The sequence below is a fragment of the Triticum dicoccoides genome, chromosome 3A (genome assembly GCF_002162155.2).
Source record: "Triticum dicoccoides isolate Atlit2015 ecotype Zavitan chromosome 3A, WEW_v2.0, whole genome shotgun sequence".
NCBI classification, from domain to species: domain Eukaryota; kingdom Viridiplantae; phylum Streptophyta; class Magnoliopsida; order Poales; family Poaceae; genus Triticum; species Triticum dicoccoides.
In genome coordinates this window covers 335,779,933-335,802,322 of record NC_041384.1, presented here as the reverse complement: position 1 = coordinate 335,802,322, position 22,390 = coordinate 335,779,933, and the positions used below count along the sequence as shown (strand labels likewise).

At 42.8% G+C, this 22,390-nt stretch overlaps 1 protein-coding gene across 3 annotated transcripts in view; it reads right to left on the bottom strand.

The window, feature by feature from the left end:
• The window catches only part of LOC119268142 (protein HASTY 1-like), a 29,412-nt gene extending 7,244 nt beyond the window's left edge, over window positions 1-22,168 (bottom strand). Inside the window, exons 1-20 of one of the 3 annotated variants that reach the window (XM_037549674.1) lie at window positions 21,768-22,168; window positions 21,265-21,366; window positions 18,003-18,146; window positions 17,845-17,925; window positions 17,688-17,757; window positions 17,492-17,562; window positions 17,240-17,403; window positions 17,088-17,159; window positions 16,757-16,994; window positions 16,472-16,534; window positions 16,113-16,388; window positions 7,890-8,003; window positions 7,652-7,778; window positions 7,409-7,578; window positions 7,052-7,156; window positions 5,308-5,411; window positions 4,912-5,212; window positions 4,388-4,620; window positions 3,628-4,128; window positions 3,224-3,518 (exon numbers count right to left, since the gene is read on the bottom strand). In XM_037549674.1, coding sequence (XP_037405571.1) covers window positions 3,224-3,518; window positions 3,628-4,128; window positions 4,388-4,620; window positions 4,912-5,212; window positions 5,308-5,411; window positions 7,052-7,156; window positions 7,409-7,578; window positions 7,652-7,778; window positions 7,890-8,003; window positions 16,113-16,388; window positions 16,472-16,534; window positions 16,757-16,994; window positions 17,088-17,159; window positions 17,240-17,403; window positions 17,492-17,562; window positions 17,688-17,757; window positions 17,845-17,925; window positions 18,003-18,146; window positions 21,265-21,366; window positions 21,768-21,875 — 3,339 coding nt within the window. In that variant the 5' untranslated portion in view covers window positions 21,876-22,168. The remainder of the gene's footprint in view (window positions 1-3,223; window positions 3,519-3,627; window positions 4,129-4,387; window positions 4,621-4,911; window positions 5,213-5,307; window positions 5,412-7,051; window positions 7,157-7,408; window positions 7,579-7,651; window positions 7,779-7,889; window positions 8,004-16,112; window positions 16,389-16,471; window positions 16,535-16,756; window positions 16,995-17,087; window positions 17,160-17,239; window positions 17,404-17,491; window positions 17,563-17,687; window positions 17,758-17,844; window positions 17,926-18,002; window positions 18,147-21,264; window positions 21,367-21,767) is intronic. The other 2 variants (XM_037549672.1, XM_037549673.1) reach the window with 2 other exon arrangements.
• Window positions 22,169-22,390: the final 222 nt, after the last annotated feature.

Sequence of the window (22,390 nt, the reverse complement as noted above, 5' to 3'; positions counted from 1 at the left end):
GGGTCGCTCTATTGTAACAAGTATTACCCACATCGGGAGGAATATGTGTGTGTTGTATATAAATAAAGGACTTCCGATTTAGGAACACTCTTTAATGTCACTTTCGTTTTAGCAGGTCATGAGTCATGACCAAGAAACCACTGGCTTCGCTTGGTGGTAAATTTGCGGGTTCAGTTCCTGTTGGATGCACGCAAAATGAGTTTGAACTCATGTTTAAACAAGGAAATGTACAATTTATCTTCTTATCCCGACTTGAGGTAAGGGGCCAATGGAGTTCGAGGTACCAATCGAATTCAATTGATTATGTCACTCCGCATTACTATAGAAGGCAGCAGCTTACTTAGTAGCTCAATATATTTACTCTTTACCTCCTTATGCATTCATAGCACAAGACTTCACTACTCAATCTGCTTTATATAGTCAATAACTCAAGCATTGTATACATCATTAGTCCGATTCTTTGTAGGAACTACCCATAATAACAAACTCGAGTTTTTACTGGCAACTACATACAAGAATTTGTATCTTGGATAGGGTCAACCTGCGCAGCATAAAAAACTTCTACAAGAAAGGAAAAAAGACCTCTTACTAACAACGGCTCTTGGCGTTAACGGAAGGGTGTCTACCGGGTCAGTTGATGGATAGTTGGTTAGTGGTAATTATGCCACCATATACCACCCTGATCAATACAGGACAACAGCTATGGATGCTTTAGCGAGTGAACTAGGTTGGTGGGCACTTTCACCATTCAGCCAAGGATGCTTTAGCAAGTGAACTAGGTTGGTGGGTGCTTTCACCATTAAGCCATCGATGCTTTACCGAGTGAATTATAGGTTGGTCGACGCTTTCACAATTCAGCCATGGATGCTTAGCGAGTGAACTAGGTTTTTATTTGAGAGAGAAGTAGGTTTTTAGCAGTATTCCTTCTCAAGCTTCTATTTCTTCGGTTAAGAGAGATCTGGAATACAAAGAACCGGAGAACATCATGCATGGGAGAAGATTTAGGGAAAGGTACCCACCTTTTAACGGGAGAAAGGACAAGTCATTAGAGCAAGCATAGTTAGATACAAGATACTATCACTACCGCCTCGACAATTAGATAGTCAACCCATAACCAACAAGAACAACAACAAAGCCTGTAGTCCCAAACAAGTTGGGGTAGGCTAGAGGTGGAACCCATAAGATCTCATGACCAACTCATGGTTCGGGCACATGGATAGCAAGCTTCCACGCACCCCTGTCCATAGCTAGTTCTTTGATGATACTCCATTCCTTCAGATCTCTCTTTACGGACTCCTCCCATGTCAAATTCGGTCTACCCTGACCTCTCTTCACATTCTCCACACGCTTTAGCCGTCTGCTATGCACTGGAGCTTCTGAAGGTCTGCGCTGAATATGTCCAAACCATCTCAGATGATGTTGAACAAGCTTCTCTTCAATTGGTGCTACCCCAACTCTATCTCGTATATCATCATTCCGGACTCGATCCTTCCTCGTGTGGCCACACATCCATCTCAACATACGCATCTCCGCCACACCTAACTGTTGAACATGTCGCCTTTTAGTCGGCCAACACTCAGCGCCATACAACATTCCAGGTCAAACCACCGTCCTGTAGAACTTGCCTTTTAGCTTTTGTGCCACTCTCTTGTCACAGAGAATGCCAGAAGCTTGGCGCCACTTCATCCCACCGGCTTTGATTCGATGGTTCACATCTTCATCAATACCCCCATCCTTCTGCAACATTGCCCCCAAATATCAAAAGGTGTCCTTCTGAGGCACCACATGCCCATCAAGGCTAACCTCCTCCTCGCGCCTAGTAGTACTGGAACCGCACATCATGTACTCGGTTTTAGTTCTACTAAGCCTAAACCCTTCCGATTCCAAGGTTTGTCTTCATAACTCAACTTCCTATTTACCCCCGTCCGACTATCGTCAACTAGCACCACATCATCTACAAAGAGCATACACCATGGGATATCTCCTTGTATATCCCTTGTGACCTCATCCACCACCAAGGCAAAAAGATAAGGCCTCAAAGCTGACCCCTGATGCAGTCTTAATCGGAAAATCATCAATGTCAACATCACTTGTTCAAACACTGGTCACAACATTACCACACATGTCCTTGATGAGGTGTCCTTGATGAGGGTAATGTACTTTGCTAGGACTTTATGTTTCTCCAAGGCCCACCACATGACATTCCGCGGTATCTTATCATAGGCCTTCTCCAAGTCAATGAACAACATATGCAAGTCCTTCTTTTGCTCCCTGTATCTCTCCATAAGTTGTCGTACCAAGAAAATGGCTTCCATGGTCGACCTCCCAGGCATGAAACCAAACTGATTTTTGGTCACACTTGTCATTCTTCTTAAACGGTGCTCAATGACTCTCTCCCATAGCTTCGTTGTATGGCTCGTCAGCTTAATTCCACGGTAATCAGTACAAGTCTGAACATCCCCCTTGCTCTTGAAGATTGGTACTAATATACTTCGTCTCCATTCTTCTGGCATCTTGTTTGCCCGAGAAATGAGGTTAAAAAGCTTGATTAGCCATACTATCGCTATGTCCCCCAGGCCTTTCCACACCTCAATGGGTATACAATCAGGGCCCATCGCCTTGCCTCCTTTCATCTTTTTAAAGCCTCCTTGACCTCAGACTCCTGGATTCGCCGCACAGAACACATGCTGGTCTTATCAAAGGAGTCGTCCACTTCAATGGTAGAACTCTCATTCTCCCCATTGAACAGCTTGTCGAAGTACTCCCGCCATATATGCTTAATCTCTTCGACCTTCACCAGGAGTTGGTCTGCTCCGTCCTTGATGCATTTGACTTGGCCAACATCGCAATTAAAATAAATTTTAAAAATCCTCCTTATGCCCACGTTTAGGCCTTATCGAGACACAAGAGAGGGGGTGTTAAAGTATTTGTGGATTGCCCAACCTTCCCCGTCCGATCGATCTTTTGGTTATACTTGTTGGTGCATGAGATTTAAATAGCGAAGTCGTCCAAAAAAAGAGCAATAGTTATATAAACCGTAGTTATCTACACCAAGTAATTAGCTATAGCTTTGATAGCACTCAATCTTATGTATAGCATAAGAATCACTTCCAGGGTCTAAATACCTCTTGGAGAGGTAGAAACAGTTGTCTAAGATATAATTCTCAAATCACATATTTTCATCAAGTAACTAGATACTCTGTCATGATCTCAGAAAAAATACCTGTTTAGGTGCAGAATCTTTGTCTGACAGATAAAGATATATTTCTCGACAAAGTCCAATAAGCTCTGCACTAACAACGGCATTCAACTCAACAGATAAGCCCTGTATTATAGAAGAAAATAGATCGTTCCCAACAAACTGCCTCAGCTCAGCCCGGTTTGTTGCAACGGCAAGGTGAATCAATGCACCACAAAAGGGTATTACTTTAGTCACTGCTTCACTATCTGTCCAACTGAACACTTCAACAGTTATTCTCAAAGCAGGAAGGGCAGTGCCAACATTAAGCATAAGAAATCTGCAAATGATTAGTACCAGTCAGTCTTTGTTCATTTGTTGAGATGTTACTCGATGAAATTTAAGAACTAAGGTAAACACATATATGTGGCAAGAAAATTTCCCAGTACCCAGTAAGAGAGCTGGAAGCAAATGACTCCAGACTTTTAAGAGAAGAATCAATCCGGTTGACAGGTCCAAGTTGTTCCAAAGATGGAAGTCCACTGTTCAAACCAGGTAATGCTAAAACCCAAAGCACAGAACAAACTTCACGAGTCAAGTCTCGTAACAGCTTCTCTTCCATCACCTCAACCTTAAGTTCTGACCCAGAAAGATTACCGAAGCTATCAGGAACCTTAGCTCGTCCCTCGCGTAGAAGACTGGACCATGAATAATCAAGAGCTTGCTGACAATGAACAAATATTGGCTGCAAAAGGTTCGCTGTCCATATCTGCCATAGTTCAGCAGGGCAATATTTAACCAAAGGAACAACAGCAAGGTGCATGAGTTGGCGCAAATGACGAAACTCCATAACTTGCACATTCTCCATAAGAGCAAGGATGACAGAGGAACCATCTATGCATCGGAAAAATGCCTCACCAAGAGTAGCTGCTAATCCTATAAGATTGTACCTGTAGTATGGTATTCTCACTTGGGTCAAAGATGGATTACAGGAGCAATGACTATTTAACATGCAAGATGAAAATTTCTGGTAAGCGTAGCTCGACTGTTCTCGAGTCATCAAGGATTATCAGAACATCAAATTGAGAACATCAAATTGATGAACAATATAGATGGTACCAATAATGCTCTTTAAGATTGAACGGGGAATCAACAGAACTTCAAAAATACAAAGTGAATATTTGCAGTACTCGAATTAAGAATCCTTACCCACTGTCACGGACGCCACGTAACCAGTTTCTTATGTTATTTTCCTTAGACTCTCCCTCCCTTTGAACATCCAGTAATCCATCAGCAGGTGCAACCTGGCCCTTGGTAGGTTTACTTGTCTCTCCCAGCAGACTGGCCTGCTCCGAGATAGTCATGCTTTTGGCCGCTTTGATTTCTCCTGTCAGCGACTGAGCAAATGGCTCAGCCCAAAGTGCATGTATACATCTCAGCAGCTGAAGATTGGGCAACAAAAGGGAAACAGAAAGTATCAGATTAGCCTATGTATAATGGCTAAAGAGAAGTTAATGAAAATCTGGTGAAGAGCATGTATAGTCAGCCACCACACTACTGAAGATCATCCAACAAAAGAGACAAATAAAAACTGAGTCCAAACTATAGTCAGTCATCAGATTACTCAGTTCATAAGCTACAGAAGAATTAATAAAGGATCCTGGTTATAAAACTTCCATCCTTGATGTCTTGTCCTTATTATCTAAGCTGATAAAAACAATGTGTCAAATTACCCTTAAGAGAGGGGGCAGAATCCATGATAGATGTGAAGACATCGGATGCAGATAACCAGTTGCTGTTGTTGTGGTGATGGCTGCTTGCGGAGCTGTTGTAGACCTTTTGGTACCGCTCCGTTTGAGTGCCTTCTCAAAGAACGTAACCGTGTGATAAATTGACCACATAAATTGGGTGTCAGCAAACATGTCTGTCAAGCCAGATGGGTCAGACAAGTATGCAGTTTGCCATTCCACTTGGGTCCATGTTTTGTTAAGAGGTTCAAGTAACCAGGCCAGGACTTCCTGTTGCTGTTGAATCCTACAAAGATGTTAAAATATATGAAACTAGTGGAAGCAACATCATGTTATCATAGTTGCAAAAATATATGTGAAAAAGGTGTTACGGCGAAATACCCAGACGAGGAGGCCATAATAAGAAACGCTTCACATAGGTGATCATGCTCAGCCCGTAGTAAGCGGCCCTCTCCTTGAAGGTAAGCCATGGTATCGGCAATGTTCTGCATCATTGGCAAAGCACTTTTAGCAACCAAATTTCTGAAAGAAAACAGATGCGACAGTGAACTGCATTCTGTAAAGCAAATATACATGACGCTGCCGAAATAGGTTAGAATGCAGATCATTCTAATCCAGTTCACGTACTTTTTTCCACCTAGTTGAAGGCTGGCTACAAAGTTCATCGACTTATAAATTGCTGCCAGACGGCCAGCAAGGCGTACAACGTACAGGGCATGCGGTGATGTGTGAATCATGTCCAAGAAATAAAGAAAATCAAGGTAAGAGTCAGCCAGAGGAGAGTCCAGGAGGTGGACGAACTGAATCAGGAACTTGAGTTAAGAGACAGAATTAGGAAGATGACTTGGGAAGAGTTCAGGAAGCATGTATCAAATACATGTTTCAGGATGTTTCCTGATTAGAATACAGCAGGTCAAATTAGGATGTGGTAGTGTCAGCTGTGTAACTTTTGAGGGAATCAAGCAAGAAGAATCACTCTATTCTTCAATCATACCCTATGTATACCTCTCCCCTTGCAGCCACAAGGTAAGGTCCGCACCACTATAATTTAATGGTATATCTTTACAAATTGACTGAACTATACCAAACTGGACGGCCATCAACAGAAATCACCTACACGGCGAGCATGTTTTCCTCATATATACTTCGAGATTATGGAAACCCAACTATTCTTCTTCTACAAACTGGCTTATCCACAAAAGATAACTTTAATCCAAACAACACAAGTGCAATTAACAACTTCAAGATGGTACTGTAAGTACCCTGTCGTAGATTCGCAAATAGATATAATCTGCCATAGCCTCACAAAAATAGTCTGCGTACAAATGTTTTTAAGGCCGCGGTAACCTAAGGCGAGCACCCGCCGTCCTGATGCCTAGGTGTCATAATTGCAAGGCTTAGCTTGCGCTTGCCAGGGTGCCTTGCCGCCTAAGCGTCACCGAAGCATCTAAGGCGGGTCACCTTAAAAACAATGCTGTGTAGTGCAGACCTTCATGTAAGATCAAATGGTACTCCTTCCGTTCCAAATTAGTTGAAGTTCTCGCTTTGTCCTGAGTCAGACAAGTTAAAGTTTGACCAACTCTATAGAAAAATGTACTAAAATCTACATATATATTACGAAAACATATGTTAATAGAGAATCAGTCAGTACCGCCATGCTAGCGCTAGCAGCAGCACTGTCAGGTAAGCACAAGCTAAAGGATGTGGCAGATTAGCTGGCCCAGCAGGAGCTTGCGTGCATTTGAAGTTGGAGTATAGGCTTGGGTGTGTGCTGGATAGTGGACTTTTTGTGATAGCCATTGAGGCCCATGGCCCTGTAAAGATGGCACTATAAAATGTACTAAGAAGAGATGACTCGGTACCTAATGAAATGACAAATGAGAATCATTGCCTCGTCTCTCTTCTCTGTTCTTCCCCAGGTTCAAATCCTTCCCCTAGTCCCTGATCTGCTGGATAATCACGGCAAGGACGCTAAAGAATCTAATGAATGTTCTATATGCTATATTTTGATATATTTTCCTATAGGCTTGGTTAGACATAAATAAGTTTGACTTATGACAAAAGTACAACTTCAATTAATTTCGAACGGAGGGAGTGACAGAATCAATTGTGAACAGAGCCTAACCTTCATATGAGGCAGAAGTGCTTTATCAGCAGCTCTTGATATGCGAATGAATGATGAGCAAATCTGTAACCTAGCTTGCCGGGAATTATTTGATGGACCCTGTTGCTACAACAAATGACACAAAACTAGAATTAAAACATAGAATTGTACCAAAACAATTTAAATAGAATGAACAACAGAAGGGAGATAAAATGCATGAAATGGTCGCACGTGGAGATAATTGTTGAGCTCAATATAGCATCAGCATATTAGGATTGAACTGGGAGAAGGATTTACATCCAGCATAACATCCTCACCGAATAACAACATCAGGGTAGTTCATTTTATTTCACTGCCACGACGAAAATGACAAAGTACCTGAATTGTAATCGGGAGAGATGTCAATAGTTCAAAAAGCTTGTTCACAACACTAGCAACTACATCTGGATAATGTCTCAAGTACAGACCCAGAGAATCCAAATAATGACCATGAATAACTATGAGGCTAGGTTCTGTCCACTTCAAAGAAAGAAGCTGCTGAAGTAAGCCTGGTTCACAAGCAGAAGAAAGTAAGAGGGCTGTAGAACCAACAATAAATCAGCCATAAAACACAGATCAAACCTTCAAAAGTCCTGTGAATTTGGAATTTTGCCTCATGGTCAGTCTTTGCATAATCACCCGAGCCATCAAATATGGCACTAACAACTGTTTCAAGACCCAGCTGGGCACCTACCATAGCGTCAAGATCCTGAAACAGATAATTAGATAAAAACATGAACTAGAAGGTTACTTTCTTTGAGATAAAGTGGCAAAAGACAAATCATTGAGTTGAAATGGTAAATGTATGCAGGTATTCGACCTGGGGGGATTTTGTTGTTTGATTAGCATCTCCAGAAACAACATTTATTCTCTGTACAATGTTTGCTGCAGCAATAACAGGCCTTTGAGAAGCAATAACTCTTATGAGATCCAGCTGCAGGAAGAATCAAAATACGTGTTTAGTAAAAAGCATCATATGCAGGTTTTATCAGAACATACAGTAAGTAGACTTGTGGCAAATATATTGCTGTTACCACAAATTACAAGGCTAAGCTGAAAGGATGAAAAACGATAACAAGGCAGTAGGCAAATGAATATGATATGCTCGAAGGTAAATGATTACAACTAGCATGCTTTGCCTTGGCATATGTACAAGGTATAGCTGATAACAATTAATAATCATGTCTTTTTAATAGGCATCCTATGGAACCCATGACCTTCTGTTAAGTGTCTCGATGAGAAGATACTACCACGCCACCCATCATTCATTTTATGAAAACACAATTTCTGATTCCTGAGCTCCATCTTTAACATGGAAGAAATTTGCTCATTCAAAATAAACAGATCAATTTGCAACTGTGGAAATTCTGCACTTTTTTAACATAAAGGAAAAAGGAATTGATTTCATCCAGATAAAATTTTGACATTGAACTCGAGCAGGTCAACTATAAATTGCGGTAATTCAGCATTTAACTAAAATAATGACTTTTAGGTTACGGAATTTTCAATTCAAAATTCAGCTCTCAAACAGAAAACTTTGGTTTCACCTGGTAATTTTTTTTAGCTTCGAATAGCCCACAAAAGGGCAGAGGTCAAAAATTATGGTGCAACAGATCAAAAGGAGGCATATGTAGGGGGCCATTAATAGCACCAGAGAAGAAGCAAGGCAGCTGTGTCTAGGGTTAGGAAAGAAACCAGATAAAGGAAACAGGAAAGGTGGTGTGCCGTGGAAACATGGTGGCAGACGAGCCAGCGGTTGAACAAGTAGGAGGATATGACAGGTCGAGAAGAAGAGGAAAACACAACGTGCGAGCAACAGTACTGGACATCCACAAGGCCATAGCATCCTCTACCCAGCGAACTGAAGTCATGTGTGGACATTGATGTTACGAGCACGCGAGCATCTATTGGAAGGTGATACCGCAGCGCAACAGAGCAAGGGGCATTAACGGCGCCAGGGAAGAAGCAAGGCAGTTCCGCGACAGTCGAGCATGAGTTTCATCTAGGGTTTGGAAAGATATCAGATAAAGGAAACAGGAGGTGGTGTGCCATGGCTTGGCTGGTGGCGGCAATATGGTGGCAGACGAGCCAGTGGTTGAGCGGGTAGAGGGAGAGAATGGCAGGTGGAGAAGAGGAAAAAACGACGTGCGAGCAACAGTACTGGACACCCATGAGGCCATGACATTCTCTACCCAGAGGATAGATGTTACAATCACAGGCGTATCGACCGGCGGTGATGTCGTGGACTCCACAATCTCCTTCACTGAGGTTAATGGACATACATAAGTGTAAACCAGGTGAATGTGTTTCAGTAGACAGTTATACTAACATTTGACACAGAAAAGTTTTATTTGATTTTCACTAATTGTCTGAACAAATATGGTGAAGGCAAATACTGAAAATCAATACTGAAAATCGTTGACGGCAAGGGGCAAGGGCCATATTGAAGCAGCACAAAGGTTGTGAAGGAGCAACTCCACCTTGCTGCTACAATGTGTACAGCACAAGTGTTGAAGGAACAGCTTCAACGTGCTGCGCTAGATATCGCTCTAGAGGCAAATGTAGGCTGATAGGGCAGCAAGAGTTCAATCCAGAACTCCTAGGGCACAAGATATACTCCAAGATCTTAGATAAGAACAACAAGTTCTATTATAGGTAGGGGTACATAGTCTGGGTACAAAGTAGAGGTGAGGACCTCTATTTATAGGGCTTTGGGAAGCCTTCACATACTTCTACTTATAGCTGGAATACTCTAGAAAACATTATGTAAGTTTCACCATTCTACTCATAGCTACTCACAACTAGAAGACTCTAGAAAACAGTAGGTAGGATAGAAAAGAAAAGGAAAGAAATACTACACTAGAGTGGAAGCATCTAGAAGTAGCCAAACAGATCTGGCATGTGTTTTCTTTCTTCTCATCTAGTGTTCCTCATCATTCTCCCCTGGTTGTTTGGAACTCGCCCTCGAGTTATCTTCATAGAGCGCTTCTTCCGGGTGGTAGAGAGTCAAGTCCGCAACATTGAAAGTGTTGGAGATACCCATGTCACTTGGAAGATCTATCACATAAGCATTATCATTTATCTTCCTCACGATAGAGAAGGGCCCATACCTTCGCTGCCTAAGTTTCCCTTTAACACCTAAAGGCAGCCTCTCTTTTCGGAGGTAGACCATCACCTTATCACCGACTTGGAATGATTTTGGCCTCTTTTTGCAATCAGCAAGTTGTTTATATTTCTGATTTTGTGCTTCCAAAGCGCCGCGAATCTCTTCAAATAACTCGATGTAATTATCAGCAAAGGACAATGCTGATTTTGAGTTTCCCCTTGATGGCAGCTTCACCAGGTCGACCACATGTGTTGGAACTTTAGTGTAGACAATGGGAAAAGGGCTCCTTCCTGTGGATCTATGCTTGGAGTTATTGTAGGAGAACTCTGCAAGAGATAAAGCCAAATCCCATTGTCCCTTTCTTTCTCCACAAATGCAACGGATCAGATTACCCAAAAACGTGTTAACCATTTCCGTTTGTCCATCTATTTGTGGATGAGCAGTGCTAGAAAATTTCAATTCAGTGTTGAATTGCTTCCACAAAGTGAGCCAAAATGCAGCAAGAAACTTGCTATCACGGTCTGAGACAATGGACCTTGGAACTCCATGAAGTCTGACCACTTCTCGAAAGAATAGGTTTGCCACATAATGAGCATCCGTTGTCTTGCGGCATGGGATGAAATGAGCCATCTTAGGGTGTGTTTGGTTTGAGAACGAAGTGGAATGGAATGTCATGGTTCCATTCCATCGGAATGGGTCGGTTTCGTTCTTGTGTTTGGTTGAGCACAATAGGTGGAATGGAACTGTTACATTTCAGGGTTTGGTTGAAGAGATGAAGTGGAATGGATTTGGTTCTTCACCATTTGTGAGATTATTCTCACATCCATTTGAACAATTATAACTTTTTTATGTTTAACAGCAAACTATACAAATGTGCAATAATATTAGAATTGTATTTGTAGTATAGATTATTCATAAATTCACTCACAAGCAAAAATAGTTATCAGCGACAATGATTTATCATCATCATATAACCCGCTTTTTATGTAAATTTTGTAGTCACAACAAATTTTCTGAAAGTAGACAACAAAATTTGTCACAAATCTGAATAAAGAGGACATAGATCTACCATCAAACAAGCTGCTGACCCTGCTGTTATCTGCTTCATGACGCGTCGCTGCTAGCCCAGGAGATCTGCTGCTGTTGCACGCCCTGCCTCCCGCTGATGCATGCTGCTGCTATCCCGTTCTCGTGCACCGCTGCTAGCCCAGGAGAGGGACGGGGATGGGATGCCTATTTTCTGCTCGCCGCCGCCGTTGCTCCGCCAGGGATCGTACCTTCTGCCGCCGCTGCGACCTGAGCCGCCCGCCGTCACCCGCCTCTCCGGCCGCCGCCGACCATCTTACCGGCCATGAGTCGCGCGCCCGCCGGTGCCACCAATGTAGGCCGCCGTCGCCCGCGTCTCAGGCTACCGGCTGAGCACTGAACGCCGTCGCCCGTATTCCCGGCCGTGAGTCGCGCAACCGCTGCAGCCGCTGCTAGCCGGCTTCAAGACGACCACCCGGCAGCCGATTGAGGAGACAAGGGAGAGGAGCAGCCGGTAGTGTCAATGGAAGAAGAGGAGCAGCCGAGGAAAGAGGGAGAGGCTCGGTTCCATGTAATTCCACCGATTCGGCGGTACCACTCAATTCCGGATATCAGGGGTATATTCGCTTTCGGGGAACAGATGAGTTCCGGTTCCACTTGACTACCAAACACTAGAACAAAGGTCAGGGACGGGTTGGACCCGTTACATTCCACCCCTGATACAAAGCAAACACACCCTTAGAGAATCTATCCACGACCACAAATACAGCATCACTTCCTGGTCTTGTTCTTGGCAAGCCCAAGACGAAGTCCATAGAGATGTCCTCCCATGGAGCAACAGGAACAGGCAAAGGCATGTATAACCCTGTGTTCTGGACTTGGCCTTTGCAGGCTTGACATATTGGGCACCGTTGAACAAACTTTCCAGCATCTCTCTTTAGTTCTGGCCAAAAGTAGCGAGCTTCTAGGTTAGCGATAGTCTTGTCCCGTCCAACATGGCTACTAAGATCACTTGAATGGAGCTCTCTAACCAACTTGTCATGTAGAGAACTTCTTGGAATGCACAAACGATCATTTTTGAAGAGATATCCATCTTGCATCAAATAGTCATCACCTAATGGTTGGCCCCTTGCGTGCTTTACCCAAACATGGCCAAAGTCTTCGTCACCCTCATACAACTCCTTTATTTGATCCATGCCCGAAAGTTCAGTTCAAAAGAAGTCAAGAGGCATGCACAACGACTCAAAGCATCGGCCACTTTGTTAGTTATTCCAGATTTATGCACGATGAGATAGTTAAACCTCTCCAGATATGCTGCCCATCTTGCTAGCATGCGGTCAACATGCTTTTGATTTCTAAAATGCTTCAAGGATTGATGGTCGCTATAAACAATGAACTCTTTAGGCAGCAAATAGACTTCCCAAGTTTTCAACGCTCTGAAAACGGCGTATAATTCTTGCTGATAGGTTACTTCATTTCTGTCTAGCTTCACTTAACTTCTCACTAAAGAAAGCAATGGGCTTCCTTTCTTGAGATAGGACAGCTCCAATGCCTACTCCACTTGCATCACACTCCAACTCAAAAGTCTTGTTGAAATCAGGTAGTACCAAGACAGGAGCTTGTGATAGCTTTTATTTAATCTCATTGAAGCTAGCTTCAGCTGCTTCTGCCCATTGGAACTTTCCTTTCTTCAAACACTCGGTAATTGGTGCCATGATAGTGCTGAAATTCTTCACAAATCACCTATAGAAAGTTGCAAGGCCATGAAAGCTTCTTACCTCAGAAATGGTCTTAGGAGTTGGCCATTCTCGGATTGCTTCAACCTTAGAATCATCAACACGAATGCCGTCACATGTTATGACGAATCCTAGGAAAAGAAGTTGTGTTTGCAGGAAAACACATTTCTTCAAGTTGACGTAGAGCTCATTTTCCCTTAGTACTTCTAGCAGCTTCCGAATGTGATCAAAGTGTTCATCCTCATCCTTGCTATAGATCAAGATGTCATCGAAATAGACCACAAGAAAGTGGGATAAGAAGGGTCTAAGGACTTGGTTCATTAAGTGCATAAAGGTACTTGGTGCATTTGAGAGTCCAAATGGCATGACTAGCCATTCAAACAACCCTTCCTTTGTCTTGAAGGCGGTCTTCCATTCATCCCCGGGTCTTATACGGATTTGATGATATCCATTTCTTAAATCTAGCTTTGTGAACGCTCCTGCTCCACTAAGCTGATCCAACATATCATCCAGACAAGGAATAGGAAATCTATACCTTACGGTGATCTTGTTAACGGCTCTACTGTCCGTACACATGCGCCAAGATCCATCTTTCTTTGGCGCGAGTAGGGCTGGTACAGCACATGGGCTAATACTTTCTCGAATGTGCCCCCTTTGCAACAATTCCTCCACTTTCTCCTTCAATATATCATGCTCTTTTGGGCTCATTCGATAGTGTGGAAGATTAGGAAGACTTGCTCCCGGAATTAAGTCAATTATATGTTGAATTCCTCTCATCGGTGGCAAGCCATGTGGCTCCCCAAGTATGTTCTGAAATTCTGCCAATAAACCACGTACCTTTGCTGGAATTTCAACAGTCAGGTGCTCTTCTCCCTTTACAACAAGTGCAGCACACAAATCTGCCTCCTTCAAGTCTTCCATAAACTCATGGGAGGTATGGGAGATAGTTAACATAGTTTTCCCCTCCTTCTTAGAGGTATTACCTTCGGTTTTGTTTGGTAAGATAATGATCTTTCTCTTGTTCCAAATGAAAGAGTAAGAATTTTCCTTGCCCTTGTGTGTAGTATCCACATCAAATTGCCAAGGCCTCCCAAGAAGAACATGGCTGGCATTCATGTCAACCACGTCACACAACACATTTGAGCGATAATGCTTACCCAAAGAAAGTGGCAGGTTGCATTGTTTGGTGATCCTCATATTCACTCCTTTCTTGATCCATCCAATAGTGTAAGGATTTGGATGACCATGGGTTTCAAGCTTTAAATGGTCCACCAACTTCTGGGAGATAAGATTCTCGCAGCTGCAACTATCAATCACTAGTTTGCATACCTTGCCATTCACCGTGCATTTGCTCTCAAATATTTTCTTCCTTTGTGTGTCATCGAGTTGTGGTGTGGAGCATAGGACACGCTGGATCACACATACCACCTCTTCACCTTCTTCTTGACAAACCTCTTGTCCGTCTACATCTTCAGATTCGTATTCTTCCTCATCGCTTTCACTATCATGGATAGTGGTGTCAACAAATTTCCTTAGTGGGCAACCGATGGATATGTATCCCTCTTTACCACATTTATAGCACTTTGGGCCTTCATTTGCCTTACCCTTGCCTCTAGTTTGTTTCAGGATGGGCTGTTTTGTCTTTGGTGGAGTGGCCTTTTCTTCCACTCTATTAGGTTAGATGAGCCTTCGGTATGAGGATATGGAGGATATGGAGCCTTAGTTGTCTTTCTCATCCTCACAAACCTCTCGGCCTTTAAGGCTAGAGCTTGTGCTTGATCAACGGACCAGATTTGTTGCATCATCAATCGATCTTGAATAGCATCATTAAGACCATTGATGTACCTTGCAACTTGTTGCTCTTCAATTTCAGCAAGGTTGCACCTCACTTGTAGCCTTAGAAACTCCTCCGTGTAATCTGAAACAGTCCTATTTCCTTGAGCACAATTTTGAAATTGGATAAATAGGATCTGGTCATAATCAGCGGGCAAAAATCTCCCTTTCAAGAGGCCTTTCATTTGTCGCCAAGTTCTAACACGAGGTTCTCCTCTCAGCCTGCGCTCCTCTTGAACACGATGCCACCATGCACCGGCTCCTCCTTTCAGCTTGTATGCGACCAAAGGAACTCTACGATCTTCCGGAACCTCCATGACCTCAAAGAAAGTCTCTACTTCATATAACCAATCCAGGCACCCTTCAATGTCAACATTTCCATTAAAACTTAAGATCTCAGCTTTCACCTTGTATGTATCTCTTGCATATGTAGGGTTGGGTGCTCTCCGATATGCGTAGAGATTTGGTTCCTCAAGGGCATCATCATATTCTTCACCTTCAGAAGCTTCAACATAAATTGGCTTCTTGAAGCACGTTGAACAACATGTTGTTGTGGCGGTCTTGCTCCAAGATTACCTCTCATTCTTCCTTGATGAACATCTTCCTCTTCTTTCGATGAATCTCCTTCATTGGTAGCAGGGGGGACACCCTTTCTTATCATCTCAACCAGCTGGTCAAATCTCCTATTAAGATCTTCACGCAACTCTTTGATTTGTTGTTCAGCAGCATCCATCCTCTTCTCCAATTGCTCCATTGCTTGCTGCAACTTGCTCTCGAAGAGGACAGCAAGAACGATTATGGGTCAACGAGGCTCTGATACCACCTGAAGCAGCACAAAGGTTGTGAAGGAGCAACTCCACCTTGCTGCTACAATGTGTACAACACAAGTGTTGAAGGAACAGCTTCAACGTGCTGCGCTAGATATCGCTCTAGAGGCGAATGTAGGCTGATAGGGCAGCAAGAGTTCAATCCAGAACTCCTAGGGCACAAGATCTACTCCAAAATCTTAGATAAGAACAAGTTCTATTATAGGTAGGGGTACATAGTCTAGGTACAAAGTAGAGGTGAGGGCCTCTATTTATAGGGCTTTGGGAAGCCTTCACATACTTCTACTTATAGCTGGAATACTCTAGAAAACATTATGTAAGTTTCACCATTCTACTCATAGCTACTCACAACTAGAAGACTAGAAAACAGTAGGTAGGATAGAAAAGAAAAGGAAAGAAATACTACACTAGAGTGGAAGCATCTAGAAGTAGCCAAACAGATCTGGCATGTGTTTTCTTTCTTCACATCTAGTGTTCCTCATCACATATAGATGCCAAGAAAAAACAAGACATACCAATTTGGTACGATAGTTGCTGAAGTCACTCTTCCCCTCAAGCTCTTCATTCCATAGTTCCAACAGACTTGAAGATGAATTCGCACTTTTCTTGAGCATTCTTTTGAAAGAAACGTCCAATAGTGTACTGTATATTTCATCGGTAATAAATAATGACACCCCTTTTTTCTCCTTTTCAGTTGAACTGACACCAACAGAACCAAAATTTCCAGCAGGAGAGGTATCACCAGAAACACGAGCAACAGACTTAGCTTTCGATGGTTCCCTCAATGCCACCTACATAAATTTTGTGTTAACTTCTTCAGAGTTAAAGAACAACCTGGCACGCGTTTGAACTACACAAGAGACCAGATGCATACCAGCCAAAACAACAAAGATTGGAAATGGAGTGCAATCCTGTAATGTTGGTAATATTCCAGCATCTGTTTGGAACAAAAACAAATTAAACACAAGAAAGTGAACAGCGAGAACCAACTGGTAACATGTAGAGATCTTCGTGTTGATGAGTATTGAAGACATGCACAAACTCAATACAATATCCAACTAGTCATCTGGTGACAAGTCAGCTAGCACTTGGACAAAATTAGAAGGTAAGATGCTACGTAGAACTAATCATTTGGAGAGGTGTATTTGGAAATGCTCACTTGTTGTAGGAAGTGTGAAGTTCTAGCTCCATCAACCAGTATGCACTGCATGTTAGAAGAACCTAGAGCAACTACTGTCTCGCAAATACAAACTCCAAACTCGTATTCACTTTCATCAATAGCCATGGGCTGCATCCTAGATTTGGTTAAAAATTCTTGGGAGATGTTCATCAACACCTGGAAAATGTTGCTCATTGCTGCATCATACTCGCAAACTGCAACATCTGCAGGTCGTTTTCTGAGCTAGGTTGCATTGCACAAGCAAAGAACATGTCAGAAAAGGCACCCATAGAACAAGCTTTTAGTTATGAATGCATCAGTGTTACTATACCTGTGACAAACTATTTTAAAGAACTCGCAAGCAAGGAGGCGAAAATCACTGTAAGAAAGCAAGGACCCACATCTGCAAAATAGGAAGGCACTTGAGATAAATGAGATAGAACATAGTGAAACCTTGAGAATCAGATATTCAAGCCAACAGACCCATGAATTAAACCATATTTGGCAAGATCTGTTACAGGAGCCCATTCAGCGTATGCATTGATGGCATTTAGAACAGCTGTTACTGTCCCTACATGATGTTTAGCCAACTCCATTTGCTGCCTCGTGTGCTCGCTTAAAGCGGCTACAAAATGTTTCTCAACTAGCTACAGAAGAGATATCAGAAGATTCTTAAGTTAGCATGTCCTGTACATGGTGCCCCAAATTTGCTAGACAAAGTGAAGACAAACTTACAGAATATAACAGAGGTAGAATTTGTGGCAGTGCCTCGGTAAGGCCACGCAACAGTGCTCGTCGTTTATCACCTGTTGAATGTAAGTGGCAATTTATAATAAGTAAAATGAACATGTTTGTATATATATATATATATACATATATATATATAGTTTCAAACAATGACGGCAGAGAAACTGCAAAAAACAAAACTGACCTTCTAAATCCTCGTTGTGAACAGTGATATCCTCTGGAAGCCACCTTAGAATCATAGAACCTAGCTCAGCCTACCAGTTATAGACAATACAGTTACAAGATCCAAAATGGGGTGATCAAAGCACAGATCTTTTGCTGCAGTACTGTGAGAAACATACCTCAACAGGGCCAGTGTTAGACAGAGAAACAATAGAGGGAAGTAATGTATTTAACAATGTAACCCCCTCTCTTCTAACTACCTACAGAGATAAGATAATTGCTAAGATATAGTAACTGAAGTACAACAAATGTGAAGAGAAAAGAACACATGAAAAACCTCTGCTACTAATGCAGCTGTTTGACTCTTCAAAGCCCACTCCTCATGAGGACCAATAACCTCTGACAACAAATTGATGGTCAAGTTAGCAAATTCATTTCGTTCTGCAACACTGAGTTCCTCCCATCTCAATCTCACCAAGTGCTGTATACATCAACAAGATAACCATCAGAGAAGGATAGCGGCAAGAGACAAACAGCTTCCTATGTAAAAAAACTGCAGTGGAAACTGTCCCTAATTCAATCATTGCAATGGAAATGACTAATGAGGTCAGGCCATAGTTGTAGTTGGCCTGTTTGAGTCATATTTAGAGTAATATTTACTTTGTATCATTAAGTTGATCATACACACGGTTTTCCTCTACAAAAAGCTCCTAGCCTGACAGCATAACTAAGATAAGATAACATTGTGAGTTGGGACAACAACTTGTTGCCATGCCCCACGATGCAACATATGTGCTGTGAGCACATATGCATGTGCAGGAGAAAAAAATGACGTTCATATTTTAGATATAAATCTCAACTGGGCATCATATACCGGTTCATTATCCTAGAAAAGCCCCAGGCTGAAAATTTTCCCTAGTTTGAGCTTTCAGCTACATAAAAAAAATCATTTAGGGCCAGTGTAACTGGATTATAAAATTATATAGGGCTAGGCACACAGCTTCTGGTTACCTCACTCTCCTAGACCATATCACACTCAACAATACATACATGGTTAGATCTTTGGGTTTCATCCTAATTGTTTCCAATACATGTCCACCGTGAGATCTCAAAGCATTCACATTTGACCTGGCATGGTTTCTGTTAAAAGTTGCCTCATCAATAATCTAAAGCAAGGCACCAATAGGGACGAGTAGCTATGACCTTCCTCGTGGCTCGTGCGCGCACACAAAAGAGAAGAGAAGGACTTAACTGTAGACACCAACATGTATACAAGTGTTACTACCTCCATCCGGGTTTATTAGGCCCCTCGTATTTTGACAGAGACTTTGACCATCTATATAACTAATAAAATATATAAAGTATAATCTACAAAAAGTGCATTATTGGATTTGTATTTGAAAGAGCTTTCAAACGGTATAATTTTTGTGGCATATATTTTACATTTTATTAGTCAAATTTATAGGTCAAACTTTAGCCAAAAATAAGAGGGGCCTCATAAAGCCGGACGGAGGGAGAACACACCTAAAATCCAAGTGTTACTACACACCTAAGATCCAAACATTCACCACCAAAAATCCAACATGTATAGACACCAACATGTATAGGAGAAATTAACTATTTGACAGGACGAACGTCAAAACATTCATTCTCCACCTAAAATCCAACTGTTGCTACACACCAGATTTCGCATGGAACTAATAGCCTAGTAGGAGGACTGTGATTTGCCTTCATAGAAGAGATGTTACGATCACTGTTCCAAATATAGGTCAGTTAACTGCTATTTGGACCCCTCCCGATACGAGAACGTGCTATTCGAGCCATTAACAGTTAGGTCCAGTTAATTTGCCTGACAAGCCGATTTATCAGCTGTCAGGCCGACTTATCGGCTGGGCCAATTAACTGCTAGGCATTTTTTTAGCCCAAAACTGGCCTGAGAATGCCGCCACTTGGATTTGAACCGAGATGCTTGAGCACTGCTTCCTAAGAGCAGCGTGTCTACCAATTTCACCATGGCGGCTAACTTCAAATAATAGGTAACGTGTTCCCTCCCTACTGTTCTTGATCAGAACATCAAGGCAACAATTTTCCTTATTGCTATGTGGCCTAGGATTGCATATCTAGACACTTAGGGCGTGTTCGGTAGTGGTCTGGCTTCTCAAATCCTCGAATCCGCGCATGGAGTCCAGCCGAACGCGTCAATTCCTGGAGTTTAGCTACAGAAGCTGGCGCGGAGCGCAGTGCATTTTTTGTGGAGTCGCGGAGCTGGTCATTCCGGGCTCCCAGGTTCTTCAGGAGTTGGAGTTTGGTCAAAATTACCTGTTGATGCCACCGCCAAGTGAACGTACCGGTTCGAGCCTTATTTCACGAGCGATACATACAGCGAGCACCTACTGATTTTCTCTCTAGTGGCCCAGGCCAATCCTAACGACAAAGAAGCTGTGCTGCCGAACGGATCGCTCGATCGCGGCGCTCTCGTGAGAAGCTGGCGATGGGAAGCTGGTGGTGGAGTTCAGGATTTTGAGGCCATGGAGAAGTACCGAACAGGCCCTTACTACACTGCATGTTGCTATATACCCTAGGATATATAGGTATGGCCCTAGTTAATGTCCCGATAAATGGGTTACTGATAAATTCAGTTAAATGGCCAATTCGCCGATTAATCCCTACTCAGCACCCGACCGATATGGTACCAGTTACCAATATCCTGAACATTGGTTACGATGCATGCCAGCAAGCACAGAAATATAAAATAATATCTGGAAGTAAACTATTGAGTCAAGTTCTTTCCTAGATTATTAATCAAAGAATTCTGATGTCTCAAATCAATACACAACTTCTAAGGCAGCGTACACACTAACAGAACACCGATTCTTAAAAACGTCAAATGCTACGTTGTTTTTTCACTTGGTTATTTTTACTACCATAACAGAACACACTCAAAGCAACACCATTTCCAAATTATTGCACTACAGTGATAAATTCACCAATTTAGCATACCTCATTGTGAGAACATTTGAATATTTGCCACTAATAACTGTTACCAATTAAATATTTACCGAACCAGGTGTTTACAGCACACCATCAGAAAACATCAAAGGGTAGTAAAAGCTGCATGAATTCACATTTACAACTTAAGGTAGTTCTGCATTTAAATATTTTCCTATTTTGCCTTGTCAGCATTATATGAGATCACTAGTCACTTAGACAAATCTGCACCACACTATTCCTCTTACACCTACCACATCAATCACTTGCAACAAATCTACTCACATACGCTAGAATAATTTAGATAGAAAGGGTTTACAACTTTTTAATAGATTAACATGTTTCGGTATATTAATGTGTGTTTTCCAAGTCTGCATATAATCCATTTCTAACTTCTGCAATATGCATGCAATTGCCCCCGTTACATAGAAGTGCATGCTGACTGATGAGAAGTGCATGATTTTTGTAAGGCTAGAAGCAAAAAAAGAACAACCTTAAGTTCAACTGTTTGCATATTTTTATGTAGTTTACCAGCCGAATAGTTTGGGTTTCTAAAGCAATCAGGACAAGATCAATCACTAAGATCGCAATTTATAAGATGCAGAGTTCACCTGCAACATTTTAAACCCATGTAGTCGGATCTCTGAAGCCTGGTGCTTCCGGACCAATAGAAAAGATGTGCTCGCTAACGCTCGGACATCTCCACTTTTGACCTGCAATTGGCAAGTCTCACTGTCATGCCATTGGCCCCCAACAGCATTACATCTTTAGCAATGGAGCACTACAGTACAAGTTTTTTATTAGTATTACAGAAGATTAGCAATGGACCACTACAAGTTTTTTCATAGTATAACAGAAGAAATGTGCATAGAAATGGAAGGGAATTCAACTATTTGATCAGAGAATTGGCCTTGTCCTGCCAAATACGTGCAGAACAGAACCGCACGGATGCATCAGCGTTTCTGTCAAAAACATTCGAAGCAGCTCAAAATAGGAAACTTCGAAATCTTAAGTGCCCGGGTAACGACACGACGGCAGCACCACCAACGTCAGTACAGACACAGAAGCACCAATAAGAACGGGGATTAGAAGGAGGACGGGACTAAGCACGGACCGATTCGAGATAGGCGAAGGCGGCGTTACGGGCGTCGGGAGAAGATCGCCAGTCCATCGCAGCGGAGATCGCCGCAGCCACGGAGTCCGCGGCAGGGTCCGCGGCCATCTTTGGATGGGGTATTCCTTCTGGAATGCGAAGGGGGGCTAGCGGGAGGTGGATACCAGGGTACGGGGGCGAGGCATTGGCGTGCGGAGCCGGGGGGGTGCTAGGGTTTCCGTGCTCGTCGTGGCCGGAGATGCGTTGCGTGGGTTTAAGGGGAGGAAGTAGAGAGAGAGAGAGTGGGTGAGTGTGAGGGAGGAGGACAAGCTAGGGTTTCGGTGTTCGTCGCAACCGGAGATGCGTTGCGTGGGTTTAAGGGCGGAAAGAAGAGAACTGGCCCAGAGCGTGGAATGCGCAGCAGGACAACACAGGTCGGTGGTCGTCGCCTCGTCGGCTCGTGGGTCGCGGCGGTCGTGTGGCCCGTTTGCCTCGGATGCGTTCGTGCGCTTGACGCGTGTCTTGTGCCGAGTGCGTGTTCTTCTTCGAGGTAAAGGCATGGGGTCTAGAGATGATGGTTTGGTCCTACAACTTATAAAATGGACCTAACCAGTCCCACAACTTGCAGTCAATGTGTAACTTTG